General features: G+C 39.7%; 1 protein-coding gene across 5 annotated transcripts in view; it reads left to right on the top strand.

Moving 5' to 3' along the window:
* ZNF792 (zinc finger protein 792) overlaps window positions 1-23833 on the top strand; it is a 31338-nt gene extending 7505 nt beyond the window's left edge. Inside the window, exons 2-6 of one of the 5 annotated variants that reach the window (XM_049702943.1) lie at window positions 3340-3466; window positions 4364-4486; window positions 5100-6398; window positions 14519-14570; window positions 20518-23833. In XM_049702943.1, coding sequence (XP_049558900.1) covers window positions 3340-3466; window positions 4364-4486; window positions 5100-6398; window positions 14519-14538 — 1569 coding nt within the window. In that variant the 3' untranslated portion in view covers window positions 14539-14570; window positions 20518-23833. Of the gene's footprint in view, window positions 1-1418; window positions 2241-3339; window positions 3467-4363; window positions 4487-5099; window positions 8311-14518; window positions 14571-15938; window positions 17481-20517 lie in introns of those variants that run through there. The other 4 variants (XM_033413849.2, XM_049702942.1, XM_033413845.2 and 1 more) reach the window with 4 other exon arrangements.
* The last annotated feature ends 1106 nt before the right edge of the window (window positions 23834-24939 follow it).

The raw sequence follows: 24939 nt of genomic DNA, 5'->3' as shown, positions 1-24939 counted from the left end.
AACTCTGAAGATATATCTGTATTAATTTAACCAACAAGTAGCTTTTATTTACTAAAGATTATGAGAAACGTTTGGGTTATTTTTTATTACATATTTGAGACTTTTTATATAAAAAAAAGTCTTTATTTAAGCCAATTAAATAGAGCTCTTTTACAGATTAATTTTGGCAGTGCCATCCAGAGGTAACATACACATATGGACATATAGATAAACTCAATCAGAGATCTCATAGTTCTTATTTTAAAACTTTAGTCATGAATCAGGTACAATAGAAAACTCACTAGTTTATCAGTAACAGTTGGAATGAATTAGGTTATTTGCTCAGCTAGCTAGTCTTTTATTATTTGTGTAGAAGACTTTTAAGATCTGTATTTGCCCTTGACAAGCAATTCTAGGGAGGCTGTGACTTATTAGAGTTTGAGCAAGAAAGTCCTTTTAACAGTGGGTGTTTGAAAAAGCCTCTCTCTCTTTTTTCTTTTAATTTCAGGTTTTACTGATTGAATTAGTCCAGGCTCAGGGTCAGGCTCTGTGGGCTGTGTTTACATTCAAATACATGACATAACTTGAAGGGACAGAGAAAGAAAATATGTTTTGGAGTATACTTGTCTGTTATCATAGGTCTTAGGGTAATTATTATTAAATGGTTTTCTTAAGTACAGGACAAGTTTGCGCCAATATCCTGATCTACTATAATATCTGCAAGCATTTTGAGAGGACTAGGTGAGACCTTGGGACGAGTAAAGTTCGATGGGCTTTGACTTGTTTCTAGAGTTGTACTTCTGGTTTTGTAGAGCTTCATAAGACAAGCTTTGTAAGACAAAGACAGTTGTTTCTATAAACTCTTAAATATTGGCCTCCAGCCCATTTATTTTCTGATTATTTGTAGGAGAGGCTGGGAAATTGCTGAGAAGATGGGGTGATTTTTAAGAAGGAGAATTTATGTTGAATTTTTGTTTTAAGCCTAATTTCTGTGTTTTTTTTATCTTAATAAGGGATTCTCTAAGACTAGTCATTATACCTTTTTTTTTCTTTTTATAGAGAATTTGGTCCTCCCATAAGTACCAGTATGACAGCTGTTTATTATGAGAGCTCTCAATTGTTTTTTTCCTTTTAAATATAGCCAATTTAAAGATCTATCATCTGGCCATTGACAAGTAGGATCTTATATTTTCACATAGTGACTGAAGCCAATAAGTGTTTTATTATGGCTTAACCAAAGATGCAAGAGGCATCTCACAAGAAGAGTATATAGCCCTCACAAGATCCAAAAAGCCCACTCCCAGAATTAGTCTAAGAAGGTAGAACTCCTTTGTTGCTACAGGTGGTGAGAATGGTGTAGGGAAAATGGTGTCTCCAGTGTTCCACAAAAATCTGGGGCGCCTCCAGCCATAAAACCGATAATTTATGGTATCCGGCAGGCGCTACTGGAATGGGACTTTTCCAGCACTAACAACTAATGAAGGTTGTGATGACAGAGGCCTTTATGGACTGGGACGCCTAATGACAAAGTCCCCTGAGAGCTGGTATGGCCGGACAAAGAGCTTGGCCACCAGATGCACCCCAGTAAATGCACCTTCTGGATGGTAGAGACCAGAGACGGTATTCTCACTGGACACAAAGCCAAGCTCTGAGGACATAAAACAAGATGGAAGGAAAAAACCTCGTCTTTTTTTTTTTTTTTAATAAAGAGCCCAGAGCAGGACTTCCCTGGTGGCGCAGTGGTTAAGAATCCGCCTACCAATGTAGGGGACAAGGGTTTGATTCCTGGTCCAGGAAGATCCCACATGCCACGGAGCAACTAAGCCCGTGCACCACAACTACTGAAGCCTGTGCGCCTAGAGCCCATGCCAAGAGAAGCCACCACACACAGCAACAAAGACCCAACGCAGCAAAAAATAAGAACCCAGAGCAAAGTTTGTCTAAACAGATGCCGGTCTGGTGAGAACTGCTAATTCCCCAGTGTGTGAGGCTGGCTTGAACAGCAGGCTCATAGGGCCTATGCCTGTGTTCTGCCCTCTGGTTCTTCCTCGTGACAAACAACACGACAGACAGAGACAGAGAAAAACAGTGACCATCTCTGGGAGGTGAAGGATGAGGATTCCCAAGTCACTAATACAAGGAACTAACCAGCTCCACAAATATTTTCTCCTGCTAATCTAAATTTAGAGACAGAGAAAGGGGAGTCTCACCACTTTCCCTCCCACCAGAACTTGCAGGCAGAGACCTGGGAGGCCGACTGGGTAAGAAATCTTATTACCTTCTGCAGTCTTTGTCCGATGCCCCCGGCTCTACAGCATCCTCAGGGCGGGAAGCAGGCTCCAGCCAGCCACCTGCCTGGCTCACCAACTGTCAGGAAGAGTGAAATTTCCCCCTCTACCCCTCTTTTGAGATTTTGTGGCTGGACTAATAATCAGATTGACACAAGGCAGATTAATAGGTGAAAAGGAAACAAATTTTAATTCCTGCTCATGGAGGTCTCATAGAAATGGGACCTAAGAAGTGGCCAAAGCAGGCAGCTTTTATACTTTTTGGACAAAAAAACAATAAATTTGTGAGGAATTGACTAGACAAAGAAACTTGGGTTTTGGGTACCCAATCAGTGAAAAATCTAAACAGAGTTTGGGCTTCAGGTAGTAAATTAAAGAAGTAACAAAGTTTGTTTATATAGGCTTCTTGTCCCCCAAATCCCTATCTTTGGTGATAAGGGTGTCTTTCTACCTCCAGATTGAGGTAGAAAGACACCCTTTTACATGAGACATTCATTTACTTTTACATGAGAGATTCATTTCTTGCTTTCAGGGAGACAGAAAGGAGTGTCCCCCTTGTGCTGGCCGTTTCTTAAGTAAATTTAATTCAAAATAATCAATATGACATTGAGGCACATTTTGGGGTGGCCTACCCTGAGCCCCAGCAATACCATGTAAAGAGTGACAATGCATGGAGATGGCTATGATGTGGGCTGGGATGGGGAGGGGGTACAGCAACAATGGGGATGAAGTGGTGAGGTCCAGGGTTTGAGGAAATGTACAGTCCAAAGAGTGATATGCATGTGGGGAGGGCATGTGAGCTGTTGCCCCCAGGGCCCTGGTACTGGGGATTATGGGCCCATGTCTGTTTGTATCTGTAAGGCATGACATCGACGACACTAGGGGCCCTGCACTTCAGGCCCAGAGCATTGCTAGCATTGCTGTGGGCTGAAAAAGCAGTCATAGAAGGCATGGAACCAGGGCCTGGGATCTCCTCTGAGTTGGGAAGCTGGGGAGGAGGGTGAACAGGGGATAGACAGGGAGTCCTGAGGAGAGAAGCTGATCATGGAATGAACTGTCCCCATCATGGCAGGACTGTGTGACCTTTGAGGACGTGACCATTTACTTCTCCCAGGAGGAGTGGGGACTCCTTGATGAGGCTCAGAGACTCCTGTACTGCGATGTGATGCTGGAGAACTTTGCACTGATAGCCTCACTGGGTAAGGCTTTCACACCCACCCAGGTGTCCTCAGCTCATCTCTGCCCATCCTCTTTTCCCAAGAAGAGGCTCTTTCCGTCCCACAGCCGGACCGTGGGCACTGCTTCCTTCCCCCCCACGTTTTTTTAAAAAAAAAATTTATTTATTTTATTTATTTATTTTTGGCTGCGTTGGGTCTTCATTGCTGTGTGCGGGCTTTCTCTAGTTGCAGAGAGTGGAGGTTACTCTTCATTGAGGTGTGCAGGCTTCTCCTTGCAGTAGCTTCTCTTGTTGAGGAGCACGGGCTCTAGGCACACAGGCTTCCATAGTTGTGGCACGTGGGCTCAGTCGTTGTGGCTCACAGGCTCTAGAGCGCAGGCTCAGTTGTTGTGGCACACTGGCTTAGTTGCTCCGTGGCATGTGGGATCTTCCTGGACCAGGGCTCAAACCCATGTCCCCTGCATTGGCAGGCGGATTCTTAACCACTGCACCACCAGGGAAGTCCCCCTTTCCCCCCTTTCTGGTATATGTGCGGTGGGTTCCAGAGCTCAGCTGTGTGCAGGGTCCCACGCTCTCCCCAAGCAGCCCCAATACGTGCTGCCCTGAAGCCTTGTGGGGAAGGGTCCCAGAAGGAAGACCAGTGGATCCCATCTGACTCAGCCACTGCCCGCCTGGGTGATCGTCCAGATCTATGACAGTTCTGTTCTGCTCTTTTCCTTTAAAACTAACATTTCCTAAGGCCTGACTGCCAGGAATTCTAGGTACTGGTGGTTACTATTTGCTATGACCACTGAGATGTTCCTGCTAGACCTCCCTTGTGTGTTCCTTTTGTAATATTTTGTTTTCTTTCCTGTGGTCTGTTGTGGGGTAGTTCACCAGGACAAGTGCTGGCCCCTTACCTGTCCTGTCTTTCCCTTAGGACTTACATCTTTCAGGTCTCATGTAGTTGCCCAGCTGGAGATGGGGGCAGAGCCCTGGGTGCCTGACCGAGTGGACATGACGTCAGCCATGGCAAGAGGGGCATATAGAGGGCCTGGCTCAGGTAAGTGAGAGATGGGGGACCATGTGACATCACTACTGTCTTCAGATCATACCTGCCACTTTTCTCGTGTTCATCGTTGTTTTGGTGCCAAAGCCTTATACCTCTTCTACCTTTCCTTTCCTGTTCTTGACACATTGCCTACTTGTCATTTCTGCTTTGACTTGGGGCCCCTGGCTGTGTCCCTCACTGTTTCCACAGCTCCCTCTGCAGCACTCTCCAATGTGGACCTGCACTTAATATGTCATGCGATGTACACATTTCCTCTTATAGTCCTTGAACACCAGCTAGCCAGTTGCAATCAGATTTTCCCGGGCCTGAACACATCCTTCTGCACAGTCCTCATGGGTTACCAGCAGCCAGGGCTCCCCTGAAAAGCCTTTGTAGAGAAGTGAGGAGGAGACTTGCCTTTCCACCTGATACTGTGCACATCTTTGTGTCCTTGCTTCTGGTAAGGCCTCCCCTATTTCGTGACCTTACCAGGCACAGCACATTAGAGAATACCATTCCTTATCCTGACCTCAGGCCTTTCATCTTGCCAATAATCCCATGGACTCATTCCTGTATCAGACTTGCATTTGTGATTGGGTTGTCACCAGCATTTTTCTACTTTCAGATTTTTGCCATGGAACAGAGGGTGAGGAGTCACCTGCTGAGCTTAGTGTTTCTGTAGAAGTGTCACAGGACATGAATCCCAAGGTGGTTCCATCCACCCAGAAAGGCTACCCCTGTGACCTGTGTGGCCTACACCTGAAAGACATTGTGCACCCAGCTGAACACCAGGCAACACATCCCTGGCAGAAACCACATGTGTGTGAGGCATACAGGAGAGAGTTAAAGTTCAATGCCAACCTTCACCAACCACAGATGCAGCAGAACGTGGACAAGCCTATCGCAAGGAACGAAAGCAGCGCCTCGCTTGTGAAGAGCTGCAGAGATGACACATCAAAGAAACCTTTCACACTGAGGGAGAGTGGGAAGGCCTTTGTGTCCAGATGTGGTTTTCTCCAGCACCAGGTCACTCCCCGTGTAGTGGAGCCACACCACAGCTCCGAAGGCGTGGTGGATTTTCCCACTATGCAATGCCGTAAGAAGCGCAGTGAATTTCAGAACGCTCTCAGTGACAAATCCTCACTTGTTCAGCAGAGGACCCACACTGGAGAAAGGCCTTATGAGTGCAGCAAATGTGGGATATTCTTCAGCTACGCCGCTGGCCTCTTTCAACACCAGAGAGATCACAATCGAGGAAAGCCTTATGAGTGTGGTGAATGTGGGACATTCTTTAGCCAGCAGTCCAGTCTCATCAAACATCAGAGAGTTCACACTGGTGAAAGCCCTCATGTGTGCAGCGAATGCGGGAAATTCTTTAGCCGAAGCTCCAATCTTATTCAACATAAGAGGGTACACACTGGAGAAAAGCCTTATCAGTGCAGTGAATGTGGGAAATTCTTTAGCCAACGTTCCAATCTCATTCATCATAAGAGGGTTCATACAGGTAAAAGTGCTTATGAGTGCAGCGAGTGTGGGAAATCCTTCAACTGCAACTCCAGCCTTATTAAACATTGGAGAGTTCACACTGGAGAAAAACCTTATAAGTGCAATGAATGTGGGAAATTCTTTAGCCACTTTGATGGACTTGTTCAGCATCAGATAGTTCACACTGGTGAACGACCCTATGGGTGCAGCGTTTGTGGGAAAGCCTTCAGCCGAAGCTCCGACCTCATGAAACATCAGCGAGTTCACACTGGTGAACGGCCTTATGAGTGCAGTGAATGTGGGAAACTGTTTAGCCAAAGCTCCAGCCTCAATAGCCATCGGAGACTTCACACTGGTGAACGGCCTTATCAGTGCCCTGAATGCGGGAAATTCTTTAGCCAACGCTCCAGCTTCAATAACCATCGGAGACTTCACACTGGTGAGCGGCCTTATGAGTGCCTTGAATGTGGGAAAACCTTCAGACAAAGTTCTAATCTGAGGCAGCACCAGAAAGTTCACAAACCAGATAAGCCATATAAGTGCAATGAATGTGAAAAGGCTTTCAGCCAAAGGTCTACCCTCATCCGGCATCAGAAAATTCACACCAGAGAAAGGAGTTCAGAGAATGTGCACCCTCCTTCTTCTGCACGACAGCACCCACTAGAGATTAACTCTGAGAGTGGTCTTTATGAGGGAGCTGTCAGCCAGAAGTTGAACCTTGTTCATCCAAATATCTATGCTGGAGAGATTCCCAATGGATGCTAGATATATTGGAAGCTTTCTGGAGCAGGGTTGCATTTTCTGACCACAAACTTTGCCAGAGTTTTTCTCACTGCTAATGTCTGTGGTAGAAGTCGTCTCAGTTCTACCCACTGGCAGTTCTCCAGAGTGTGCATCAGCCACTTTCCTGTGCTCACAAAAGACAGGCCTCTGTTTGCTCTTTCCAGGAGGGAATCATGAGTAGCCTGAGGCCATGGGAAGATGTCATTCCCTCCCCCTGTGACTGGTTTAGCTGTGGACATGACCCATCTTTGGCCATGAAGACCTGAGCTGGGTTCTACTGGCAGCTTGCAGAGGTTTCCCTTTTTCAAGGACATTTGTTTATCTTGTATGTTGCTCATGATGGATTCATCCAGCTTCCACCTTACCCATCTTAACAACTATTTACTTTACATTGCTCTGGTTTGGATGATAAGAGCCTTATTGATAAAGCCACCTTTAATCTTCCGTGTTCTGATAACTGTGGATTGGGTTGAGAACAGAATTAAGGTCTACCAAACCAAAGGGGTCTCCAAATTTATTGCCTCAGGGAAGAGCAGGATGGCAGAGCGCAGTTTTCAGTCCAGATTTGGCCTCGTTTGTGTTGCTACCCAAGGCATCCTAGGGAAGCTTGTAGGGCTTTGTGGGCCTAATGTTGTGGTCTGAATGGCATGAATTTTTGTGAATCAGCGATTACTCTGAGGAAGGGGAGGTTGTGCAACCTCCAGTGCATCTGGAAGCAGCCTGAGTTGGGCCCCTTGTTTACTGGGGATGCCTCCTATTCCTTAGCACTGTTGAGTAGACACTGTTCACCTGGCCCCTGCCAAGGAGTTATATGCCCTTGATGTCTAATGTTCCAGTATATGTCACCTACTGTAAGACTTACTGGGTCCAGTTGGCAAACAAGAGGGAATGTACCTGTTCTAAAAGTGCATCCACAAATGTTCCCTTAAATGTGACTGTGCAGGATTCAGGATTTGCAGAAGTTCTCAGGACCTCCAGACCTCTGTCCTTATGACTAAGGTCACTGGCAGAGCAAATTATCTAAAGGTTTTGTGGAATACTGCAGGCTCTCTGCATTATTCATGTCAAAGCCATTGCTGGGTTGGCAGGAAAATGGGGACTAAGAGAAGGTAGATCCTGTACGCCAGGGATGAGGCATTTGTGACATAGCCAGCCATCTCTGCTGCCAACACATGAGGAGAGAGGTAGTAGAATCAATATGGGGTTGCCAAATCTTCTAGTTTTCCAAAATGAGTAGGAGATCAGATTTTTATGTGCAACAATTTCTTTTAATGCTTTGTTGAGATATAATTTTCATGGAATAATTGGCTGTATGTATTTAATGCGTACACTTTGGTAAGTTTTAAAATATGTATACACTCAGGGAACCAACACCACAATTATGATAATGAACTTATCTATCACCCACAAAGCTACCTCATGCCCCTTTACTATCCCTCCTTGCCTTCCCCAGGGAACCATTACCTACATCCCAAGGAAACCATTGATTTACCTTTTTTTTCCACTATAGATTTGTTTGCCTTTCCTAGAATTTTATACAATTGGAATCATAAAGTATTTGTACTCTATTTTTGGTCTGTTTTCTTTCATATAGCATAATCATCTTGAGAATCATCCATTCTGTGTGTATGAGTAGTTCATTCCTTTTACTGCTGAGTAGTGCTCTGTTGAATGAATACCACAGTTTTTATGCTTTTTTTTAATTAAAAAATATAAAATACACAACATAAAATTTACTGTCTTAACCATTGTTAGGTGCACGGTTCAGCGGTATTAAGTACAGTCATATTGTGCAACTATCACCATTATTCATCTCCAGAGTTCTTTACATTTTGCAAAACTGAAACTATACCCATTAAACAATAACTCCTTATTTCCCCCTTCCCCAAGCCCCTGAAAACCAATATTCTACTCTCTGTAATGGAATTTGACTACTCTAGTTATCGCATATAAATGGAGCTATATATTGTCTTTTTGTGACTGGCTTATTTCACTTAGCATAATGTCCTTAAGTTTCATCCATGTTATAACATGTGTCAGAATTACATTACTTTTTAAGCTGAATAATATGCCATTGTATGTATATGTCATATTTTGCTTATTCATTCATCCCTCAATGGATACTTGATTTATTTCCACCTTTTGGTTATTGTAACTAATGCTGCTGTGAACTTGGGTGTACGAATCTCTCTTTGAAACCCTGCTTTCTATTCTTTTGGGTATATACCCGAAAGTGGAATTACTGGATCATATAGTAATTATATTTTATTTTTTGAGGAAAAAAAATTGTGTTGTGTTTCCCACAGTGGCTATACCATTTTACATTTTCAGCAAGTGTTCTACTTTTTCCACATCATCACTAACACTTGTTTTTTCTGTTTTTTGTTTGTTTTGGATAGTATCTATCTTGATGACTATGAAGTGGTATCTTGTTTTGATTTGTATTTCTGTAATGATTCATGATGATAACTATTGTTTCATGTGCTTACTAGTCATTTGTATATCTTCCTTAGGAAAATGTCTATTCAGGTCCTTTCTCCATTTTTGAATTGAATTGTTTGTGTTTTGATGTTGCTGAGTTTTAGAAATTCTATATACTGGATATTAATCTCTTATTAGGTTTGTGATTTGCAGATAATTTCTCCCATTCTGTGGGTTGCCTTTTTACTATGTTGATAGTGTGTCCTTTGATACACAAAAGTTTGAAATTTTCATGAGGTCCAAGTTGTCTTTTTTCTTTTGTTGCCTGTGCCTTTGGTATCATATCCAGAAAATCATTGCCAAATCCAATGTTATGAAATTTTCCAATGTTTTCTTCTAAGAGTTTTATAGTTTTGGGTCTTACATTCAGGTCTTTGATCTATTTTGAGTTAATTTTTGTGAAAGGTAAGGGTCCAGCTTCGTTCTTTTGCAGGTGGATATTCAGTTTTCCCATTGATTGATTTTGTCAAAAATTATTTGACCGTATATGGGAGGGTTTATTTCTGGACTCTATTCTATTCCATTTATCTATACTTTTTTCTTTATGTCAATACCTCACTATTTACATTAATGTGGCTTTGTAGTAAGTTTTGAAATTGGAAAATGTGAGTCCTGCAATATTGATCTTCTTTATCAAGATTGTTTTAGCTATTCAGGGTCCCTTGAGAATCCATATGAATTTTAGCATAGATTTTTGTTTCTGCAGAAAAAAAATTACTTGGATTTTGGTAGGGATTGCATGAAATTTTTAGATTGCTTTGGGTAGAATCGACATCTTAACAACATTCAGTCATCTAATCCATGAATGTGGGATATGTTTCCATTTATTTGTCTTCTTTAATTTTTTTCAGTAATGTTTTATGGTTTTAAAATAAAGTTTTTACCTCCTTGGTTAAGTTACTTCTTAAGTGTTTTACTCTTATTGATGCTGTTGTAAAAGGAATCGTTTTCATAATTTTCTACTCAGATTGTTCATTGTTCGTGTATAGAAATGCAACTGATTTTTCTGTGTTGGTTTTGTATCCTACTTTGTTGAATTAATTTATTAGTTCTAATAGTAACTTTGTGGAGTCTTGAGGGTTTTTTAGATTTAAGATTATTTCATCTGTGAACAAAGGTAATTTTACTTATTCTTCTCCAATTTGGATGCCTTTTATTTCTTTTTCTTGCCTAATTGCTCTGGCTAGAACTTCCAGTACTATGTGGAATAGAAATGGTGAGAGTGGGCATTCTTTCCTTACTCCTGATTGAAAAGCTGTTAGTTCTTCACCATTGAATATGATATTAGCTGTGGGTTTTTTATACATGGCTTTTATTATGTTGAGGTAGTTTCCTTCTATTCCTAATTTGTTGAGTGTTTTTATTGTGAAAGAGTGTTGAATTTTGTCAAATGCTTTTTCTGCAGCAATTGAGACGATCAAGTTGTTTTCTCCCTTTATCCTGTTAATGTGGTGTTAGATGATTTTCATATGTTGAATGATCCTTGCATTCCAGGAATAAATCCCACTTGAACATGGTGTTTAGTCCTTTTAGTATGCTGCTGAATTCTGTCTGCTAGTATTTTGCTAAGGATATTTGCATCAGTATTCATAAGGGATATAGGTCTATACTTTCCTTGTAGTATCTTTTTCTGGCATTGATATCAAGGGAAATGAATTAATGTGTTATCCTTTACGTTTTTGGAAAATTTTTGACAAGGATTAATGTTAATTCTTCCTTAAATGTTTGGTAAAATTCACCAATAAAGCTTTCAGGTCCATAGCTTTGTTGTTGGGAGGTTTTTGATCACTCATTCAAATGAATGAATTCATTGAATCCTCTCATTCATTTTGCTTAGTAGTTACAGTTTTATTCAGATATTCTCTTTCTTCATGGCTCTGTCCTGATAGATTTTGTGTTTCCAGGAATTTGTCTATTTCATCTAAGTTATCCACTTTTTTTCATACACTTGTTCATAGTACTTTTGTAATCCTTTTTATTTCTGTAGAATCAGTTGTAATGTTTGTACTTCTATTTTTGTTTTTAGTAATTTATGCCTTTAGTCATTCTAGCTAAAGGTTTGTCAATTTTGTTAATCTTTTTTGAAGAACCATCTTCTGGACTCGTTGACTTTTCTCTATTGTTTTTCTAGGTGTGCTGTGCGTTTTGTTTTCTTTCATCTCTGATTATTTTCTAACATTCTCTGTGATTTCTTCTTTGTTCCATTGATTGTTTAAGGGTATGTTGTTTAATTTCCACAAATTTGTGAATTTTTCAGTTTACCTCTTATTATCAATTTCTATCTTCATCTGGTTGAGGTTGGAGAAGATACTTTGTGTAATATCTATCTTTTAAAATCAATTAAGCCTTAATTTGTGGCATAACATGGTCTATTATGGAGATGTCCCATGCACACTTGAGAAGAATGTGTTTTCTTCTGTTGTCAAGTACAGTATTACATACATTTCTATTAGATCTAATTGATTTATTGTGTTGTCAAGTCTTCTGTTTCCTTATTGATTTTTTTTGTCTGGTTGTTCAATACATTATTGAGAGTAGAGTATTAAAGTCTCCAACTATTACTGTAGAACTGTCTATTTACTCTTTTAATTTAACTGTCAGTTTTTGCTTCATATAATTTCTTGGTCTGTTATTAGGTGCATAAATGTTTATAATTGTTATATCTTCTTGCTGCGTAGAACCTTTTATTGCTATATGAAATATCTTTTGGCTCTTGTAACTTTTCTTTTTTAAATAAATTCTATCTTGTCTGCTATTAATATAGCCAACCTCACTTTCTTTAGTTATTTGCATGGAATATGTTTTTCCATCCTTTCACTCTCAACCTACTTGTGTCTTTGGATCTAAAGTTAGTCTCTGTAGTCAGCATATAGTTGGGTCATTTTTATTTTTTTAATTAATTAATTTATTTTTGGCTGTGTTGGGTCTTTGTTGCTCTGCACAGGGTTCCTCTAGTTGCGGTGAGTGGGGGCTACTCTTCGTTGTGTTGCACGGGCTTCTCATTGCAGTGGCTTCTCTTGTCACCAAGCATGGGCTCTAGGCACGTGCACTTCAGTAGTTGTGGGTCACAGGCTCAGTAGTTTTGGCTCATGGGCTCTAGAGCTAAGGCTCTGTAGTTGTGGTGTACGGGCTTAGTTGCTCCGCCTCATGTGGGATCTTCCCGGACCAGGGCTTGAACCCGTGTCCCCTGCATTGGCAGGCAGATTCTTAACCACTGCACCACCAGTAAAGCCCTAGTTGGGTCATTTTTTAAAAATCCATTCTGTCAATCTCTGTCTTTGATTGGAGAGTTTAATCCATTTACATTTAAAGTAATTACTGATAAGAAAGGATTTACTTCTGTCATTTGCTATTTGTTTTCTATATGCCTTATAGCTTTTTTTTTGTCCCCTATTTCCTGTATTACTGTCTTCTTCTGTTTTTGATTTTTTAACGTGAATATTTTAATTCCCTTCCCATTTACTTTTGTGTATATTCTATAGCTATCTTCTTTGTAGTTATCATGTGGTTACCATCCTAAAATTATAACACTATAATTTGAATTTATACCAGCCTAACTTCAATAACATACAAAAACTCTGCTCCTATACAGTTCCATCTCCAACCCTTTCAGTTATTGATGTCACAAAATTACATCTTTATATACTGTATATCCAAAAACAAAGAATAATTGTTTTTTAATGCATTAGTTTCTCAAATAATGTAGAAATGAAAAAATGGAGTTATAAAGTTACAATAATAGTAGTTTTAAAAAATGCCCAACGTATGTACCTTTACCAGAGATCTTTATCCCTTCATACAGCTTTGAGTTAGTCTAATGTCCTTTTATTTCAACGTGAAGGACTCCTTTCAGCATTTCTTGCTGGGCAGGTCTGGTGGTAACAAACTCCCTTAGATTTTGTTTATCTGGGAATTTCTTAATTCTTCCCTCCCATTTGAAAGACAATTTTGCCAGATATAGGATTCTTGTTTAACAGATTTTTTTCCTTCAGCACTTTGAACATAACATACCCATTGCCTTCTGGCTTCCAAGGCTTCTGGTGAAAAATCTGTGGGTAATTTTATCGAGTATCTTTTGAATGTGCCAAGTCACTGCTCCCTCATTTCTTTAAAGATTTTTTGTCTCTTTTTTGACAGTTTGATTGTGATGTGCTTTGATTTGGGTCTCTGAGTTCATTCTTGGAGTTCATTGAGCCTCTGGGATGTTTATATTCATATCTTTCATCAAATTTGGGAAGTCTTGAGTCATCAATTCTTCAAGCTATCTCTCTTCCCCTTTCTTCTTCTTCTGGCACTCTTTGGTGATATTTCCATTTTTCATTTCCATTTCCATGTCTTTAGTTCTTTGATTATCTACAAGACAGTTGTTTTAAAGTCTTTGTCTAGTAGATCTGCCATCAGGTCTTTTTAAGAGACAGTTTCTGGTGATTTCTTTTTTTTCCCCCTTGAATGGGCTGTGCTTTCCTGTTTCTTTGTATGGCTTGTAATTTTTTGTTGAACACTAGACATTTGAATCTAATAATTTGGTAACTTTGGAAATCAGATTCTTCACCTTCCCCAAGGTTTGCCTTTTTTTTTAATTTATTTTTTTATACAGCAGGTTCTTATTAGTCATCAATTTTATACACATCAGTGTATACATGTCAATCCCAATAGCCCAATTCATCACACCACCACACCCACCCCATCCCCCCCAGCCGCTTTCCCCCCTTGGTGTCCATACGTTTGTTCTCTACATCTGTGTCTCAATTTCTGCCCTGCAAGGTTTGCCATTTTATTTAAAAAAATTTTTTAATTGTTGTAGGCTGTCTCTGCTGGTGATCAACCTGAGGTGTAAACTTAAGGTCTTCTCGGGTCTTTTCTGAGCTTGTGCCTTTACATGTGTCATGACTTTCTAAATTCCTCTGTATATGTGATTGCTTTGAAATGTCTTAGCCCTAAAAATCTGGCTTCCAAAAGGAGAAAAGAGAAAAATGAAGGGGGGAATATGTGCTGGTGCAAATCCCCTGGAAGTTGCTTCAACTGGAGAGGGAGGGGCTTTCAACAATGCAATGACGTTTACACAAATGGTTGCACACTTCTGTGTCTTCACCTCTGCAGTCAGAAGCAGCAATAGATCAGAGCACAAGTCCTCAATATTTAAAGAGCAGGGTTTCACCCAGGTTCCCATCAACTGCGTGCAAGCTGCTCCAGGGACACATGCAGAACTGCCAGCCATGGGGCAAGTGTGTGGGGGACGGGTAGCTGTTACAGTGCTACGGGCTGATTGACCAAACTGCAATTTATTGTCTTCAGCTTTCGTCTGGAAGTTGTAAGCCTTTGAACAGACCCCAGAGCTCCAAAATAGGTATGTGAGATACATTTTGTCAATACAATTGTCTAGTTGGGGAGACAAGTTCCTGATGCTTCCTGCTCTACCATCCTCCCAGATTCCTTAATCAAATGCACTGCAATTTTTAAACACTTTCTTCTGTTAAATGACATACAGGTTTTTGGCTATTACAAATTAAGCTACTATGACCATGAATGTACAGGTCTTCATATGGGCCTATGCTTTTATTTCTCTTGTGTTAATATGTAGGAGTGCAATGCCTTTGTCACAGGGCAGGTGAATATTTAAAAATTTTGCAAACTGCCAAATTGTGTTCTAAAGCGGCTATACCATATGTGTTTCACCCAGCACTGAATAAAGAGTTCCAGTTCTTCCACATGTTCACCAGCAACTGCTATAATCAGTGTTTTTAATGTTTGCTATTCTAATAGGCATGTAGTAGTAGAATCTCATTGTGGTTTTACCTTGAATTTCTGTAATGACTCATAATTTTGAGCATTTTTTTATGTTTATTTGCCACCCATATATCTTCTTTGGTGAAATGTCCATTTATATCTTTTGCCTATTGTTAAAATGAACATTGGTTGATATTTCTATTTTCATTAACAGGAATACATTGAAACTGCAAAGAAATTTGTTGGAATGTCAGTCATTTATCAATGACGTCAGTAATTTATTTGCTTAATGGGGTAAAATTTTTTGCGTACTGAAAGAATATTTCCTTGCAATTCTGTGCTGTACCCAATGGAAAATGACAGACACAATACACCTTTAAGTTTAATCTGAATTATTAACATACTCTCTACTTTCTTAAATCTTCACATGAAACAATAAATCAAGCTCTGAGTTGTAGTGTTTACCACACAGTCAATTTCAAGATACAACATGATGTCTGTGAATGTGAAATTAGGGCAAGGTGTGTAGTAGCACAGCATCATATTCTGTTTCTACCATATGGGGATACATTAAATATAAATAACCTTAAAGCATGGATAATAGTAAAACGTAGTAAAATAATGAATGATGAGTTTTAAGTATCTCTTAGCTTAAAAAATCCAGCCTTACTCAAGTCTAAACTACGCATATTTAACATGTAAAATTTGATACATGTTTCTACCTATGAAATTAAAGGTTTTTCTTGAGCCCTTTGTAATCTCCCTCTGTACTCATCCATCTGCTGGAAACCACTGATCTGCTGTCTGTCACTACATATTTGTTTACATTTTTTTCAGAAAAATTACATTAATCTGGGAGCAGTTTAGGTAGGCAGTTAGAGTTCAATATCCGCTATGAAATTGCAGGCAAGCTGTCTACTGGGGTTGTAGTCTCTGAAGACTTGCCTGAGGCTACAAGATTCAATTCCAAGGTTTTTTCTGTTGACAGGAGGCTTCAGTTCCTTGCCACATGGGTCTCCATAGGAATGATCATGATGGATACTCTCAAATAAAGCAAGTGATCCAGGAGCAAGAGAATGCACTAAGAAGGAAACCAGTGTCTTTTATAACCTAAAATGGAGGTGATTTGCCCTCACTTTTGCTATATTATGATTCATATAGGTCAACTCTAGTAAAATGTAAGAGGGCTACACAAGAGTGAGAATACTGGAAAGTAGGAATTTGGGGGACCATCTTAGATCCCCCAACTACAATTGTATGTTTTATCTTTTTTACATTAATTTTCATATACCAAACCCTGCATTTCTTGTATAAATTACTTTTTCTTGATATGTTACTTTTTTAATATTGTTGGATTTGATTTGCTAAAATTTTGTTCAGGTTCTGCATCTATGTTAATGAAGGATATTGGTCTATGGTTTTCCTGTAATGCTTTTGTCTGGTTTTGGTATGTTACCTTCACAGAGTAAGTTGGAAAGCATGTCTTTCCAATTTTTTGGAATAGTCTGTGTAGAATTGGTATGTTTTTTTCTCTAAATGTTTAGTAGAATTCATCACTGAAGCATTTATGCCTGAAGTTTGCTTTGTGTGAAGGTTTCTAATTCCAAATTTAATTTCATAAATAGGTGTAGGGCTATACGGGTTATCTTATATGATGACATCTGTATTGGTGTCTCTTCTCTCATTCCTGATATTGTAATTTGTGTATTTACTCTTTTTAATTTGATAAACTCTTGGCTAGAGGTTTGTATATTTTATTATTATTATTTAAAGATTTGTTGTTGATAGCTTTTAAAAATAGATATTTATTTATTTATTTTGGCTGCACCAGGTCTTTGTTGCAGCATGTGGGATCTTCATTGTGGCATGTGGGATCTTTAGTTGCTGCATGCGAACTCTTAGTTGCAGCATGCATGCAGGATCTAGTTCCCTGACCAGGGATCGAACCCAGGACCCCTGCATTGGGAGCATGGAGTCTTACCCACTGGACCACCAGGGAAGTCCCTATTTTATTATTCTTTAAGGCTTTGGGTTTCACTGACTTTCTCTGCAGTTTATTCTGTTTACTTCATTGATTTCCATTTAGATCTTTAGTATATTATTTCTTCTCCTTTCTTTGCTTTTCTCTTTTCCTAGTTTTTAAATATGGAAACCGAGATCCTTTTTCTGATACCTTTTCTTTTGTTTAATGTGTTTAAAAAAAACAAACCACCTTCACCTAGCCATCAGTTCTGACAATTTTCTTCTGTTTCCTACTAAATTATTCATACATTTATATTTTATATTTCAGTCATGATCCACCTTGAGTTCATTTTTGTTTAAGGCATGAGGTTAGATTGATGTTAATTTCTTTTGCCTATGGATGTTCAATTGCTCCAGTATTATTTGTTGAAAAGACTTCCCTGCCTTCATTTACTTGATTTAGTTGGTTTGTCAAAAATCACTTGGTAAGTTTGGGTCTATTTCTGGATTCTCAGAATGGTTCAGAACAGAATAGTTCTATTGACCTATTTTTTAAATTAATTAATTTATTTATGGCTGCGTTGGGTCTTCATTGCTGTGCACAGGCTTTCTCTAGTTGTGGCGAGTGGGGGCTACTCTTCGTTGCAGTGCGTGGGCTTCTCATTGTGGTGGCTTCTCTTGTTGTGGAGCACAGGTTCTAGGTGCATGGGCTTCAGTAGCTGTGGCACACAGGCTCTAGAGTGTGAGTAGTGTGGTAAATGGGCTTAGTTGCTCCACGGCATGTGGGATCTTCCCAGACCAGGGCTCGAACCTGTGTCCCCTGCATTGGCAGGCAGATTCTTAACCACTGTGCCACCAGGGAAGTCCTTGACCTATGTTTTTAATCCCTGCATCAATATCATGTTATCCTATTTACTGTAGCTATATAACCCTTATCATCATGTAACCCTTAACACTAGGTAGGATGATTCCCCTCAAATGGGACCCCCTCCAACAAAGACTCTAAAATATGTCAAATTTAAATCAACAGGCATATCTGTTAGTGCCCTCCAAGATTATTTCACTGTTGATGCCACGGCAACCTCTTCTCGTGTGTCCTGGAGTTTCTGGACCACCTATAATGGCCATAAGTTGGTCAAGAGCTTCTGAAGCAAGAAGATGCCCCTCTTGGCCTCTGCTATACAGCATTGAAACAAAATGACTGACTACATACTGAGCTCTCCTGGAAACAGAGGTTCTCACAGACCTTGAGCCTGTGACCCTTCATACCCAGCTGCCAATTAGGCATTAGGTCATGGGAACAGTACCCCACAAGGTTGGCATGGCTACTGAGACCTCCTTAAGACAAGATGGAGCCAAACCTGGAATCTCTGGTATATTTTACCTCCAGGAGGGGGTGGTATCACCTTTCCTCAGTCCCTTGCCAGATGCCATAGTGCTGGAAGAGGTCACTCTTGCTCCAGACCCTTTGGCTACCTGGAGAGCCCCTTGGGATTAACTGAATGAACAGCAATGTGATTTCATAAACTGTACAAATGACACTATGAACCATCATAAAAATCGACGGTTTTAATTGTTTTTTTTAATCAGTGGAATGTTGCTACTTTCATTCCTTAGTCAGGATGACCCTGATAAAGGTTAGGACCTATGGATCAATACAATTGACTGAACTTCAGGCAGTCATTTTAGCACTAAATGTCCCAGCCAACAAATGGCCCAGTCATTTCATTTATTACAAACTGTTGGGCCATTGCCCCCATCAGGGTAAGAAAACTCTGGGAATCTCTTGCCTCAGAGATATCCAAAATATAAATCAAAATCACGTGTCTCTACATATACTAAGACCACGTGCAACCTTGCCAGGACACACCTTATTCCCTTTATTCCCTTTGGAGTTATAGACATTACTGATAAAAATCAAGGTACACATTTGAGTTCCCAGAATACACAATACTGGGTGTCCGGTAAAGCTTTTCAATAGGACTTTCATGTTTCTGATAAGTCTCACATAGCCAGCTTGACTGAGAGACATAATGGTCTGCTTGAGACAATTCAAATTCTAGTCCAGAAAATTGAGCCTAATGGGTTTCTCTTTTGCCCCAGGCCTTAATCTGTCTTTACAGATTGTCACTATTGTCCCCATTCTGTAAGGGCTAGAGGCCAGATTGAGGGTGCATATTCTCTGGGGACCCATTTGAACCTAAACTTCCACCAGAAAAGAAAATAAAAACAGCACATCAATTGCAGCTGTACAGACTTTTGACTGTCATAGAGAATATTTTTCTCTATTTTCTCTAACAGTCAAATAGAGAATATTTTCTATTTTATATTCAAAAGTTTCTCACCAGCACAAATTCTCTGATGCTGAACAATGTTTAAGCCATACAAAAAGGACTTCCTAAATTCCTTAAATTCTTAGGGCTTTACACCCATATGGTTTCTCTGATGTGCTTTAAGGGCTGAACTATATCTAAAGGTCTTTCCACATTCCTTACATTCAAAGGGTTTCTCACCTGTATGAATGCTCTGATGCCCAATAAGTTGTGCATGCACAATAAAGGCTTTCCCACATTCCTTACATTCATAGGATTTCTCACCAGTATGAATTCTTTGATGCTGAATGAGGTAAGAGCCAGAACTAAAGGCCTTCCCACATTCCTTACACTTACAGCGTTTCTCACCAGTATGGATTCTCCCATGTTGTACAAGGTATGAGGCACGACTAAAAGTTTTTCCACATTCCTTACATTCATAGGGTTTCTCATCACTATGAACCCTCTGATGCACAGTAAGTTGATGGCGACTAATAAAAGCCTTGCCACATACCTGACATTCATAGGATTTCTCACCAGTATGAATTCTCTGATGCTGAACCAGGTATAAGCCAGTACTAAAGGCCTTGCTACACTTCTTACACTCATAGGGTTTCTCACCCGTATGAAGCCTTTCATGTTGAACAAGGTATGAGGCACAACTAAAGGCTTTCCCACATTTCTTGCATCCATAGGGCTTAACCCCTGCATGAATTCTCTGATGTGCATTAAGAAATGAACTAAGGGCTTCCCTGGTGGCGCAGTGGTTGAAAGTCCGCCTGCCGATGCAGGGGACACGGGTTCATGCCCCGGTCCGGGAAGGTCCCACATGCCGCGGAGCGGCTGGGCCCGTGAGCCATGGCCGCTGAGCCTGCGCGTCCGGAGCCTGTGCTCTGCAACGGGAGAGTTCACAACAGTGAGAGGCCCGTGTACCGCAAAAAAAAAAAAAAAAAAAAAACAAAAATTGATGTTCAAGGACCATCCCAGGCCCCATGAATCAGAATACACAGGGGACGTTCCTGGGCACTAATATTGTCAACATTTCTAACAAATGCTTCTGGTATAGATGAAATTTCATCCCCCTCCTCCCACCCCGCCACCCACCCCCAGTCGTTTCTCTTTACACTTAGGATAGAATCCATGTATCTTTCCATGAATAATATGGTCTCTGCTTACCTATCAGGCCTCATATCAAGTCATAATTCCTTTCTTTTGTTCCCTATTTACCTCACTTCCCCCCTTCAGCACCTGGAATGTGTCACAAATTTTCTCATCTTTTGGTTCCATCTGCAGGTGGCGTCAACTCCCAAAAATCCTTTGGCACGTGTCGTTTGCAGACTGTAACTCTCTCATCCTGTATATGTTTAAGGTAAAATGTCACTTATCAGGAATACTGGAAACTGCTGAACTTGTCTAACGATGTCCATGCCTTTATTTTCTGTCCTAACGCTTCATTCCTGCCATTCCGACCTGTTTTCAATTGCATAATTATTTCTCTTTGTTATGATTTTTATTTCTCCCAACCCTCCCTGTGGTAGACAGCATTTTGGCCTTCATGTCCTTTGCCCTCACCACGCCTATGAAGATGATACATCACATGGAAAATGGTATATAATCAAGTTTACTAACCAGTTGATTTACTATAAGGAGATTATCCTGGATTCTCTGGAAAGGCCCTTCAAAGAGCTTTCTCTTGGCTCAGGGCAGAAGGGGAATCAGAGACGTTCAAAGTGTGAGAAGGACAAGACTTGCCAGCTGCTGGCTTGAAGACGGAGGGGGGGCCACATGCAAAGTGTAAGAAGAAAATAAATTCTGCCAATAACCAGGGAGCTGGGAAGAGGACCCCATGCCCTAAAGAACTGCAGTCATAGCTGGTACCTTGATTTAGCCATCACATGCTGAACTTCTGATCTATAGAACTATGTGATAATAAATAAGTGTAGTTTTAAGCTACTAAGTTTGTGGTAGTTTATCATACAGCAGTAGACAACTAATACACTCCCCAAGAGCAAGCCCAACCCCTGTTTCATTCAGCACAGAGCTATAACCCTCTGGCACACAGTAGGAACTGATTTCAAAAACAAAAAACAGAAAACAAATCCCTAGGCAAGAGAAATGAATTAAGATATTATTAAAAGACACTATTACAAAAAGAATTCACTGATAATGAAACTGAGGGCCCTGTGGGGCTCCTGAACACAGAAGCCTTTTTACCCCCCATTTCTTGTAGGCAAGACTCCAGCCGCCATGACCTTCCCTGAGTTCCAAAGGGCAGATTCTGAGTGAAGAGCAATGTGAACATTCTTTGTACAATTTGCAACTTTTCTGTAAGCCTGAAATTATTTTTTAAAAAATGTTTTATTCTGCTCAGGGCGATGGTTATGTGGATATCTGCCTTATAATAACTCATTAAGCTGTATATTTTAATGTGGTTGTTTGGTTTCTATCTTGTATTTAATAGACATTTAAAAAAATTAAAGTTGGAAAAACATAAATTAGATCATGGCTTCTAGTCACTTTCAGAAAATAATCCAAATTCCTGATAATTAACAAATATATAACCTGGCCCTTTCTAACGTTCTACCTTTTTTCTTGTTACTCGCTCCTCATTAGTTATGTTTTACTCTGCTATTGCTTCTGAAGCACACAAAGCTCACTTCCACCTCAAGGAATTTACATTTGCTGTTCACTCTGCCTGGAATGTTCTACATAATCAGATGGCCTAAGCCCTTACTTCTTGTTCTTATCTCTGTCCAGTTACCACCACCTCAGAATATATAAATAAATCTAAATGCAAAAGAGGAGGTGAATGCAGTCAAATTAAAAACACAGCTGAAACCGGTTGGGAGGGCAGAAATAGAGACACGGATGTAGAGAACAAATGTATGGACACCAAGGCGGGAAAGTGGCTGGGGTGGTGGTGGTGGTGGGATGAACTGGGAGGCTGGGATTGACATTTATACACTAATATGTATAAAATGGATAACTAATAAGAACCTGCTGTATAAAAAAATAAATAAAATAAAACTCAAAAATTAAAAAAAACACAGCTGAAGTATTATACTGGGAGAGAGAATAAGCCTAATAAAGTGACTGGGAAATATGATGAGAGTGAATGTTAAAATTGGTAAAGAGTTGGAAAATTTGGTGAGATATTCATCTTTCCCCCAAGTCTCAGGCCTTTGAAGGGTCTTCCAAACAACCTCTCAGAGATGTGCCTACTCCCTGACCACATGGGCTGTTTCCAGCAGTGATGGCTTCTCTACCCAACATACTCTTACTCACCTGTGTATTGTCTCCCTTGATCTTTCTTCACTATCATCCAGGGCTCTTTCCATTGTTCCAATAAGGTAATCACATGTGGTTTAGAACAGGAATGACGTGCTTACAAGATAAGAATGCCATATAATGAGAAATAAAAGATGAATTCAAAAATACTTTAAGCTTGTGTTAAATTTGTAATAAACTAAAGGTCAAAATGATTGCTAAGCACTACAGAGAAGAGAATGGCAAGAGGATTCAAGAATCCAGATAGGAGGGGAAAGGTCTTATTTTAAGTGAAATCTATCTACCTATCTACTTACCTACCTACCTACCTTCTGTGTCTTGACAGAAAGCAAAACATTGTAACTGAGAACAAAGACTGTGGACCCAGAGCACCTGGGTTCAAATTCCTGGTTCTGCCATGTACTAGCTGTGCGACCTTGGATAACTCAAACTCACTGTGCTTCAGCATTCTCATCTAAAATGATTACATATATTTGTATTTGATTTGTATCAACTGATTTTTTCCCCCCACAATCACCTTATGAAGTACTATGTTTATAAAGAGCTTAAAATAGTGACTGGTCCACAGTTAGAACAATGCAAGTTATCAACATTATTATTATTTTTCTAAGAGAAAAAAGAAAGTTTCCTGAGACATCTATATTTATAATTCATTTAATCCTAAATGCAAAGCTCATGGATTATAAATTTTAACTACAAAATCAGGTACATTGTTTTGGAAGAAATAAAATGATGTAATTTCAGCTTTAAATAATTTATGTTTATCTAATGCACCACTAAATAAATTGCACAGGCTCTTCAGATGGAACAAATCAGAACCTTTGTCTAGCTGTTTTGCCTGCAGGTGGGCTCACCATTTTGGGCATAAACACAACAGGAAATCTGACCTTTGTCAATATTTATAGAACACCCCAGGATTCTAATCCTGCCATTTCATCAGTTCCAACCTAACAAAGCTCAAACTACTTCTTTGAGAACAGGGAGAAGAAATCACATTCACTTCTTAAGACAGCCCTAAAATGTACAACGAAGAAAGTATTTCAGGGAGCAGATTCTAATTTATTTGAGAGATGTAAACTTACCCAGAGAGACCAAGTTCCTATAGTTCTCCAACATCATATCTCTGTCCAAGTCCCTCTGAGCAGAATCCAGACTCTCCCACTCCTGCTGAGCGAAGGCTATGGCCACATCCCTGAATGTCACTGATCCCTGAAACTGCAAACCCACATATTTCTGGTGAAATTAAAGGAAATGTAGCCATAGCTAAGACCCGAGGCAGGCAAAAATAAAAAAAAAATAAAAAAAAAAGAAAGAAAGAAAATGTTTTCAAGATGAAAGGAGAGGAAATAAAGAGTTCCAATGTAACAAAGTAGCAATAATACAGCAATCAAGTAGGCTGGTGGCTCATGATATAAGAAGTAAAGGAAGCAGATGCAAACTATTATATATAGGATGGATAAACAACAAGGTCCTACTGTATAGCACAGGGAACTATAAATATCCTGTGATAAATCATAATGGAAAAGAATATGAAAAGAATATATATATATGTATAACTGAGTCACTTTGCTGTATAGCAGAAATTAACACAACACTGTAAATCAACAATACTTCAATAAAATTTTTAACAAAAGTAAATGAAGCAGAATATCTTCATGTTCTAGAAGAATCCTGTGCTATGGACAAAATTTCCTGTTACATTGTGGCATACCACAATACCCCAGAGCTATTGGGAAATGGATAAAATAATCCAAGTTTCTTTGTTAAATAAGAGTATACACAAAGACACTGCCTGCTAGGTGCCCCAATACATTCTCAAGAACTATTAGTCTCTACGTTATTTTCCCTTTAAGAGAAAAGGTTTGGGGTTTTTTTCAAGCATAAAAATCTCTATTTTAGAAAATAGATATTATACAACTTTGTTAATTCCTCAAGCTTCAAGATCATTATGTCAGATCATATCATAAGCATTTTTCCTTGTATTGATAAATATATTTTTCATGATGGCATAAAAGTACATCTCAGGGATACAAATATCAGAGTTTGTAATTTTTATATTTATATGAGATTGGACCAAATGCCCCAGGTTTCCCCAGTTCTGGTCATCTATGTTAACCTACTACTTATGATAATATGCTTATTAGTATATTGTCATGCAGCATTCCTCACTCCACACTTTGTCTGTTCTTCAGTTAGTGGATAATGATGCAGATGATTCAGAATCAAAAGTAAGTCACCCAAGTCCAGCAGGTCCCATTCCACAACAAAACTGACCTAATACCACTCTCTCAGGCATCACCTGGCAAGAACCATGCTATCAATGTTTCCATGTCACAATCACATCTCTAATGTGTCCCTAAAAGCCTCACAGAGCATGTGAGCTCATCATATTAAGACTGAGGCCAATCAATACAAAATCCCATCTTA

This window comes from Orcinus orca, chromosome 20 (assembly GCF_937001465.1).
Source record: "Orcinus orca chromosome 20, mOrcOrc1.1, whole genome shotgun sequence".
NCBI classification, from domain to species: domain Eukaryota; kingdom Metazoa; phylum Chordata; class Mammalia; order Artiodactyla; family Delphinidae; genus Orcinus; species Orcinus orca.
Note: the sequence above shows the minus strand (reverse complement) of the source record. Positions and strands in the feature narration are given on the sequence as shown.